Genomic DNA, 9,528 nt, shown 5'->3' on the forward strand with positions numbered 1-9,528 from the left:
GAAGTTGAGGGTTATGCCACGTGTCTTTTCTATTTGCAGACCTTTTCTTTCTTCTACGTTCTTTCTTTTCTCCATTTTTTCTTTTTTACTCTTTCCCATGTTTTATTTGGAAAGAGAAAGAGAGAATAAAAATAATATACTACTAGAAAATGAAATATATAAGAAAAAAATAAAAAAAGGTATGTTGGGCAAGTGTTTTATGAAAAACACTTGAGAAAGCGGTTCTTTGCCGACAAAGACATGTTCGTCAAGTGTTTTTTACGACAGACTCGGAAAATGACGTGTTTGTTAGATGTCGGACATAATACACCTGGCAAATCTAACGACTCGGGAAAGGCGGTTGCAGCAAAATGACGCCTTTCTCCTTTGATGTTTGAAGTGTGAACACCACCGGCTCCTCCGAAGTCTGCTTTCTTTTGGGTGGGGGAGATTGATTGGCTCACAAGTCCATTCACAAAGATAGTTCGGTACTCCGTTGGCATGGTATTGTTGTGACGCGTAGTCTCAGTTCGTGCTCACGGCCGGTGGCAAGGCATCTATGAACTGTACTGGAATATCTGTATGAAGGTTCCTCTGTCGTGTCACAAGCCCATGAGTGTAGCTGCACACCAATGATTAGTCCTTCCCCAGATTCAAACGTGCATCAAGCAACCATAAACAAAGTGCATCAAGCAACCGCGGGATGTTTAGTTGATTATGTTACTTGTGGTAGACTCTGTCTATCCGGGCTTAATTAATTTCTGAACGTTGCATTTTCTGAATGTATGTATTCAGATTGTTGTACATTGTTATTGTTTTTAGTGGGGCATGCATGCCACGTACGTCTGCCAACTACAAAGTGTGTTTGTGCCGTGCGTGCTTGTTAAAAAAAACTCTGGAAATGGCATCATCGTCATAGGAAGATGGAGTTTTCTTGCACGGAAAGAAGACATGCATGGTCACCATTAACTGTTCCTCTCTCGAGATGTTGTTGGCTTGGCCTCGATCGGGCCGCTCGGTATCAAGATCCTCTAGTACCTCGACCTGAGTGATGATGGAGTGAATGGGCCGCAGAGTCGGCACGCCACGTACATGGACGGACCACACCACACCACGGGCTCTCCTCTTCCCATCTTTCCCACCGTGACAAGCACCCATCAACGGCAACAGCAACAGCAGCAGCACGCCGCTGCCGGCAGTATGAACGCCCCTGATTTACACAGCTCCTCAGGTCCCTATCCGCATCGACCACACACGGACGCAGTTCGGGGCCGGTCGCCGTCGAGCCCGCCGTGCCGCGCGTCCACAGCCATGCACACACACGCGAGCCAAAAGGAGCAAGCAATTAACCCCCCCGCTCCCAATGGAATATGCCCCTGTCGTTGGCTCGCCGTCGACGCGGGCGCCATCCACACCTGCCTAAAAGCACCCTATAAATCCACCCATCTCCTCCCCAAGAACCATCAAACCCAGACAGATAGCTCCGCAGCGAGTACCAAATAGATCGATCCAAGCAAGCCATGATGAGACCCTGCTGCCTCTCCCTGGCCCTCCTGGTCGCCCTGAGCGCCGTCGGGTGCGCGGCGGCGCAGGCGGCCGACTACGACTTCTTCTACCTCGTGCTGCAGGTCAGTATATATATCTCCCCGGCCGGCGAGCGAGCCCAGTCCAGTTCATCGTCCATGCATCGGTATGTGTATTCGTTGGTTGGTTGCTGATGGTTTGTGTAACTTGGTATGCATGTGTGTGTGTGTGCAGTGGCCGGGGTCGTACTGCGACACGAAGAAGAGCTGCTGCTACCCGCGGACGGGGAAGCCGGCGGCGGACTTCGGGATCCACGGGCTCTGGCCCAACCGCGACGACGGCTCCTACCCGCAGAACTGCAACCCCGCCAACGCCTTCGATCCCTCCAAGGTCAGCCATTGTCGCCAGCAGATATTTATCTTGATTTCATTTTCGTCTCTGGTCCAAATCCAAACAACAAAATCCAACGGGACTTGAGAGGGACAGGGAAGAAACTCGAACCCCTTGTTTGGTAGTAGCTTCGTACCACACAGGCAGGATCACGTCTCTCATTTGATGCCGGATCCTTTCTCTGAAGAAAATCATGCAGGATACAGTATATTTTTGTCCGGAATCAATGCCGTTGGTTTATTTTACGGGTCGAAAGCAATCCAAAATCGACGCTGCATGCGAGTCGACACATTTATTTCCGGCGCCATCTGTCGAAACAAATTCAAATCTTTCCAAAACCAACGCCTTTTATCACTGTAATGAATCGAAAGCAATCCAAAAACAGAGCGTCCAAAACAAAGCAAATGAAGCGAGCGATCGGGCGAGAAATGACTCGACTTCATTTCATTTCACGTGCAGGTGAGCGACCTGCTGAGCAGCCTGCGCGCGGAGTGGCCGACGCTGGCGTGCCCGGCGAGCGACGGGCTCCAGTTCTGGGCGCACGAGTGGGAGAAGCACGGCACCTGCGCGCAGAACCTCTTCAACGAGCACGGCTACTTCCAGACGGCGCTGCACCTCCGCGACCAGCTCCGCGTCCTCGACGCGCTCGCCTCCGCCGGCGTCGCCCCCGACGGCGGCTACTACACGCTGAGCGCCGTCAAGGGCGCCATCCAGCAGGGGACGGGGTTCGAGCCGTTCGTGGAGTGCAACCGCGACGAGTCCGGCAACAGCCAGCTCTACCAGCTCTACTTCTGCGTCGACGCCCGCGCCTCCGGCTTCGTCGAGTGCCCCGTCCAGCCCGGCGGCAGGCCTTGCGGCGACCGGATCGAGTTCCCGGCCTTCTGATGCGCCGATTTCTGTTTTCCTCCTGATTTCTGTTTTCCTCCTGATTCATTCCCTGCGTTATTATTTAATATAGCAAAGTTTGAGGGGTCGTGATGTTAATGAAGACAGTGTATGTCATGACATGGTGTAAACATGTGGAGGGAGCAGGTTGCTATTTATTATTCAGATAAACAAGAAGCAATACTCTACATTTTTTGGTCACATGCAGCCTCTAATTGCTTGATTGAGAGCCGACTAAGGCCATGTTTGGAACCATAATAGATTATGATAATCTGAATTATGAATATAGATTACATAATCTGGTTTATAAAAATAATCTAGGTGGGCATGTTTGGAGGCCAGATTATATAAACTGTAAACCAGTTTTTAAATTGTACAATGACATGTTTGCCCTTTGTTTACAAGGAAAAATAGGAAAGTGGTGATGGCACTGCGTAATTCTCTTGAAGTTTACAAGGGTAACACGTCATTTGTAATCCATAATCTTATTTTAGCTGGGGTAGAGAAGATTATGAGATTATAATAATCTGGTCATCTAGTTTATAAAATCTACAATATAAATTATCATGTTCGAAAATACAATAGATTATAAAAACCAGATTATATAATCTGGGTGGTTCCAAACAGGGCCTTAGAGCATCTCTAGCAAACCTTTTAAAATTACAAAGGGTAAAATTAGGATAAAAGTAAAAAAAAAAAAGCATTTTAAGAATCTATTTTAGCTATAGCAGAACAAATACTGTAAACCAAACTATAAGACTCGGATAAAGAGCTGCTTCCTTCAATCCGGCCGTCGCCCACACCCCGACCCCGCCGGCCGCGCCCCATCACCATGTCGGTCGCACCCAGCCTCGCCAGATGTGCCCTGTCACCCGTCGGATGCGCCATGCTCCGTTGCCAGCTGCGCCGCCGAGCCGTGCCCCTTTACCGACCGTGTCGGAAGGATTTCGACGGCCAGGCTGAGGTCATGGGAGGCCACGGCGAGGTGGAGCTCATCCAATTCGAACTGTCGGCGTCCAACGGCATTTTTCGGTGTACAGTGATGAATTTCGGCGAGTTCAGTGCAGAGTCCAGAAAACTCCGCGGCGGTGTGTTTGCTCCGATGAGGTTTGACAGGTATACAGGGTCCCCTCAGTTCAGCCTTCCAACCTTCAAATGTAAGGATTTCGGGTGTGGATTTTCGTTCTCCCTTCAAAAATTTATGGGTTGTACCAGTTTTACGATTTCTGTCTTGAATATTTTTTAACCAAAACTGCAAAACACAAAAAATATAAAGGTTTGATCATCTATACGGTGTCTGTTAGAGTTGCTTTTAGTGGACATGACGACATATGATCCCGACAATCAGCGGTCAATATTATTTTCCATATACAATGCCACAGTGATTTTCATGTAGGACTCACTGGTTCACTCTAGTCTTCACATGAAAATCAACAACGATCGGTTAGTTGCGCTTCGTTCTGAATGTGCTTGGCTCAGACGAAAACATATGCAATGCTGGTTATATAGATACTAACTCTCTTGGTTTCTAAATATAAGTTTTTTTAAAGGTTTTACTAGAAGACTATGTAAGAAATAAAATAAGTGAATTTACACTGTAAAATATGTTTATACCCATTCATATGTAGTTTCCAAATGAAATCTTAAAAAAACTTATATTTAAAAATGAAGGTACCCCGTCACGGTTTAGAATGCACAGTTAAACTTGCGTGCGTTTCCAAAATAGACAAGGTTTAAGGCGTAAAAGCAATTACTTTTATTAATTAATACTAGTACTAGTCATGCATGCGCCTTTTTGCATGCATGCATCCATGCCATACCATCCTTGCCATACCTTTTGATTCTATGTCATGTGGTGATGTCATGTGGTCTTGCTAGGAGTTGGAATTTGTGGTGATATGATTTCTTGTGGACATATGTGTGGTGGTGGTGTTGTGATCATGTGATGATGTGGTTGTGGTAGCAGTTTGTGATGCTTGCCATATTTCAAAACCCTCACTAGTTATTTGTAAACCCTCTCTCTCTTTATTCCACAAGTGCCATTACAACGTGTCCCTAACCTGAATTTAAAATGTTCAGGGTTTAGGAAAAATTGTGGAAATAATTGGTGCTAGGTTTGGTGTTTTGTCTTGTTGCCTAAAGGTGCACAATAAACACAAAACAGCAACTAATAGGGCTGTTTTGTATTTATTTTATATGCCCCAAAAATCCTTTTAGTATTTTATTTATTTAGCTTACTATTTATTAGGCCCAGAGTCATTTTTGCTTTTATTTATCTTCTTTGGTTTTCTCCGTGGCCTTTTCCTTTTCTCTGTGTTTTTGTTTAATAGAAATTGCAGGGCTCCCTTTCCTTAATATGGCGCAGGTGGGCTTCCTTCCCTTCCCTGGCGGCCCATCTCTCTCCTTCCATCGCGCCAGGAGCCCACGACCGCAGCTTCCTTCCCTCCCTGACGACGTCTCCCTCCTTCCCTCGCTTTTCGTCAGAAGCTGTGAGAGAGAGCAGTGCCGCCGTGAGGCACAAACGTCGAGGGGGCCCCCTATTTAGCCTAGGCGTCCGTGCCTCCCCCCCCCCTCGCCTAGGGTTCCCTCCATTCCTTCAACCGCCGCCGCCACCTCTCCCATCCCCATCTCCATCTCTCCCTTCCTCCCCAAGGTAAGGCTCTGTAGGTGTTAGCAGAGAGTAGAGAAGGAGCCCGCCGTCGATCCCCTGTCTCCCGTCGTCTCCGGCGACGGCGGCCATGTCCAGGAGCTCGGGGAGACTCCCCGCGACCCATTCCCACCAGCGTTGAGGACGAGGGGCAACCACATCGACGGCCGGCAGCGCGTCATCACCTCGGCCTCGGAGCACCGTCGTCTTCCTCTACCCCGTTAGCAGCAGGGAACCGCCGGCGTCTTCCTCCCCTACAGCTACTCCTTCGATCGGGTGGCCCCTTCTCCTTCCTTCTCTAGGTGAGAGACGTCTTCCCCTTGCTTCTTCCTCCTCGGATCCGTCATAGATCCGCCGTGGAAGGGGCTCGCTTTCCTCTGTTCCTAGCATGCAGTAGCAGGGCGTGGTGTAGTTGCAGGTGCAGTAGCAGTATTTCGTGTGGTAGCATCGTGTAGGCGTGGTGCATAGCCGGCGCAGCCCTGGCAGAGTGGTAGCTCTCCTGCCGTGACGCAGTAGCAGGCGCCCGGCGGCCTCCCTGTCGCCGGCAGCCTCTGTAGGCAGAGCAGAGAAGCGCTACTAGGTGACCTTGAACGCAGCCCTCCTCTGATCAGTTATCGATCTGTAGCGTAGTGGTAGTAGTAGTGCTGCCAGTTGCCTGTTGCCTGTAGGAGGGCGTGGGTTCGAGTTCCCCCCTCGGCACCTTCTTTTTGTTGTTGTTTTCGGGACAGAGAACTACAGGGAAGCCTTACCCTGCTTATTCCTTCTCCTTGTCAAAGGCAGTAGCAATAGCGTAATGGTTGAGGGTGGTGTGTTGCACCAGGGTCTCTGGGGTTCGAATCCCAAAGAGAACCCTTTTTTCTTTTCCTGCTTTCTAATTTTTGTTTTCCCTTGCTTTGTTTACTACACGTGTGCCTAGATCAATGGGTTACAAGTGCCCTCATATATATATATTTTTCTGTAGTTTGATAGAGTAGTGAGAGAGAGCATGTATGTAGTGTTCATGTGAGTTATGGTAGATGTGGGTGTTATGTGTGTGTGTGTGTGTGAATGCTTGAGGATGAGTGTGTGTGCAAGTGTGTGTGAGTCTCCCCACACACTTATGCATACACACCCATGTGAGTATGTATGGTAGGTTGAGGTGTATGTGTGAGCTTGTTCTAGTGTTTGTGGCTATCATAACTTGTGTAGGTGTGTGGTGATGATCTTGAGCATGTTGTGCTTGTGGGTGATGTGGACTAGGTGTGTGTGTGAGAAGCATCCCACCTTGGCAAGCAAGCCTTGCACCTCCACATGCCCATATGTGAGAGAGCATGGCTTGATATTTATGTGAGAAGCTTAGTAGTAAGATTTGTGAAGTTGATGTGCATGACACAAACATGGGGTTCAAACCCCCATGTCACTTTGTCATTGTGCACATGAACTCAACCTTTGTAGTAGTTGTCTTAGTAGGATACTTTATGGAGTTGACATATCCAGATTTGTTGCAAGTTTGATCCTTGATTCCATGGAATAGGTGGAGCCCAAGGGCATGAGATTTTGTGTGGTAGTAGTAGGGGTTTTGCTCTACACCATAGTGGTGTCATTTATCACTTGGTGTTATGTGTGTGCAAACTATGCCTAGACAAAGTGGGCATGTGGCTGAAAATTCCAGCTTAGTGAAATCTGGAATTTCACTAAGTCTGGGATTCTGGAAACATTTTTCTTCTCTTATAGATGAGGATGTGTTGGTCATTCTGTTGAGATCAAGCCTTAGATCAGCGCTAGGATTTTGAACCTGGTATGTTTGTGAAGCTGCCTGTCAAATTTCAAATCATTTGAAGTCCAGTAGGTTGTATTTTGATTGCTGTCAAAAGGCTTCAGAACAGAGACAGAAACTCACGTGCAGGAATTTTCACTAAGTCCCTGAGATCTGATGGTTTTGGGAAAGTTTGTGGCCTTGTATCTTCTAGAGTTTAATTCCTTTTGCTGTGATTCTTGCTGGTGCTTGTAGTGTTCTTGGTTGGCAACAACCACATATATTATTTGTCATGTTTGGAGGCATGTAGCTATGTTGCATGTAGCTCCCAAAGTGCTAAGATGCAGATTATGGCAGATTATGTAGTTTTGTCATTTTGATGATTGTGTGAGCTTAGTTGATGTTGTGGTGTTCTTCCTTGCTCCATTCCATTCATGTTGGAATGATACATGTCTTGGCAACCTGGGAATACCAGATTTGTGCCATTTGAGTGTGTGGTGTTGAATCTTCCACGTAGAGCTTCATATCTTGTTTCGTTGATTCCCGTTGATCCGTAGCTCCGTTTGCAATGTTCTTTATATGGTTTTGCGTCGTTTTCACGAGCCGCATCTGTTCATGTCATCCTCATGCATGTCAAATAGCTTAGTGTACAGTTCTGTCCAGAAACTTGCAGTAGAATAATTCGCTTGTGCTAGTGATAGAATTAGTGATGCATGCCCATATTTCATCTCATGCATCATGTGATTGTTGCATCTTGTGGTGCTGCTGTTCATTGGCTGTTATTCTCATGTTGGGTAGCACCGGGATCGGAGAACGAATACGTGGAGTCAGGAGAGTACGTGCAGGACGAACCAGAACCATTCCAAGCTGAGGATATCACAGGCAAGATGATATGACCTTGATTCCATCTCTAGACTTGTTATGCTAGTTTTCGTTTCCATGTCATATTGCTCGCTGCCTACCACTGAATTAAATTGCCTCTTGAAATGCCATGAGCCCAAACACCGTTCTCCTTCCTATCAAACTTGTATGGCTAAGTAGGCTTTGTCAGCTACTAATATTAGCGTTGCTAGATGCAGGTGCTTTGACCCATGTGATAACATGAGCTTGGTATCATTATCTTAAATTTTATTATTTAGTTAATGCACCTATATACTTGGTAAATGACGGGAGGCCTAGCCTTTTGCCGGGTGCTTTGTTCCGTTATTGCCGCCTTAGTTACCGGTTACCGGTGTTTGATTCCATAATGACCGCTCCTAACACGTTCGGGGTTGTTATGGGGACCCCCTCGATAAATCGCGTAGTGCTAAGGCTTGTCCGGCAGGACCCAACATTGGTGTTAATTTGCTAATCACTTAATAATAAACTGCATAGGGAATAGCTACCCCGAGGATTTTAATCAACAACCCGGGCCAGTGCTCCTCATGAGTGTTGGTCCAAACTGGGCAGACTATGGGGCCACCACAGGGCAACCTGAGGTTTGGTATACCTGTAGTGTGACTCATCCGGCGTGTCCTCAGACTGAGATACGCGGCTCTTATCAGGGTCGTCGACACGTCGGGAGGTCCTGCTAGCCTTGCCTTACCTTAGCGGTATATCTTGCGTATAGGAATCCCAGTGAAGCTTTGGTTTTCCCCAGAGTTGAGGTTTTCCTCTAAGGAATCCGACGAGATCACGAGATTCGTGATAGAGGATGCCTTTGCGGCATGTGTTCATTTGTGATGGACTAGTTGGAGCACCCCTGCAGGGTTTAATCTTTCGGAAAGCCGTGCTAGCGGTTATGTGGCAACATGGAATATTTTGTTAACATCCGGTATTAGAGAACTTAAACATAAGCTAATAAAATTGCCAACTATGTGCGTAACCGTGACTGTCCCTTTGAAGATCTCTCTTCGATCGGGAACACGGTGGGGCTATGAATGCCGTAGGTAGGTGTTCAGGATCATTTAGTGGTCAAGTAATCCCGACCGCTAGCGTAGACCACCTTCACTTCTACTTTGAGTAAGTTAGCCACTTATTCAAGCATAGGATGCTGCAGCCGTATACACTTCACCCTTACCCTACCCAATAACATGACTTGTTCTGGCACCAATGTCTTAGATTGCTGAGTCCCCGTGGCTCACGGATTCCTCCGAAACTCCCAGCAGGTACAGGTACCCCAGAGGCAGATGATCCCAACGGCACCCAGCTGGCGTGGCAGTACGATGAGGAGACAGACCGCCTCTACGTGAACTATCCAGAGGACTGAGGCGTGGTCGTGATCGTGGGCCGGCAGGCAGCATAGCATTTCCATGTTTTGTAGTCCGTAGCGGAACTACCTTGATTGTATCTGTGATGTACTCTGAGTTATTAATAAGAAGACAGTTGA

At 47.5% G+C, this 9,528-nt stretch overlaps 1 protein-coding gene across 1 annotated transcript; it reads left to right on the plus strand.

Annotated features, from left to right (window-relative positions):
* Window positions 1-1,341: 1,341 nt before the first annotated feature.
* On the plus strand, window positions 1,342-2,979 carry LOC123402190 (ribonuclease 1-like). The gene is made up of 3 exons (XM_045096070.1): window positions 1,342-1,607; window positions 1,738-1,893; window positions 2,353-2,979. The coding sequence occupies exons 1-3, from the start codon at window positions 1,500-1,502 to the stop codon at window positions 2,776-2,778; spliced, it is 690 nt and encodes a 229-aa protein (XP_044952005.1). The 5' UTR covers window positions 1,342-1,499; the 3' UTR covers window positions 2,779-2,979.
* The last annotated feature ends 6,549 nt before the right edge of the window (window positions 2,980-9,528 follow it).

This window comes from Hordeum vulgare, chromosome 6H, assembly GCF_904849725.1.
Source record: "Hordeum vulgare subsp. vulgare chromosome 6H, MorexV3_pseudomolecules_assembly, whole genome shotgun sequence".
Lineage (NCBI taxonomy): Eukaryota > Viridiplantae > Streptophyta > Magnoliopsida > Poales > Poaceae > Hordeum > Hordeum vulgare.

Excerpts from the sequence above, each read along its gene's own strand:
- LOC123402190 (XM_045096070.1), top strand. The coding sequence starts at position 1,500 with ATGATGAGACCCTGCTGCCTCTCCCTGGCCCTCCTGGTCGCCCTGAGC. Across the intron at positions 1,608-1,737 it reads TCTTCTACCTCGTGCTGCAG|TGGCCGGGGTCGTACTGCGA; the intron begins GTCAGTATATAT and ends GTGTGTGTGCAG. Across the intron at positions 1,894-2,352 it reads ACGCCTTCGATCCCTCCAAG|GTGAGCGACCTGCTGAGCAG; the intron begins GTCAGCCATTGT and ends TTTCACGTGCAG.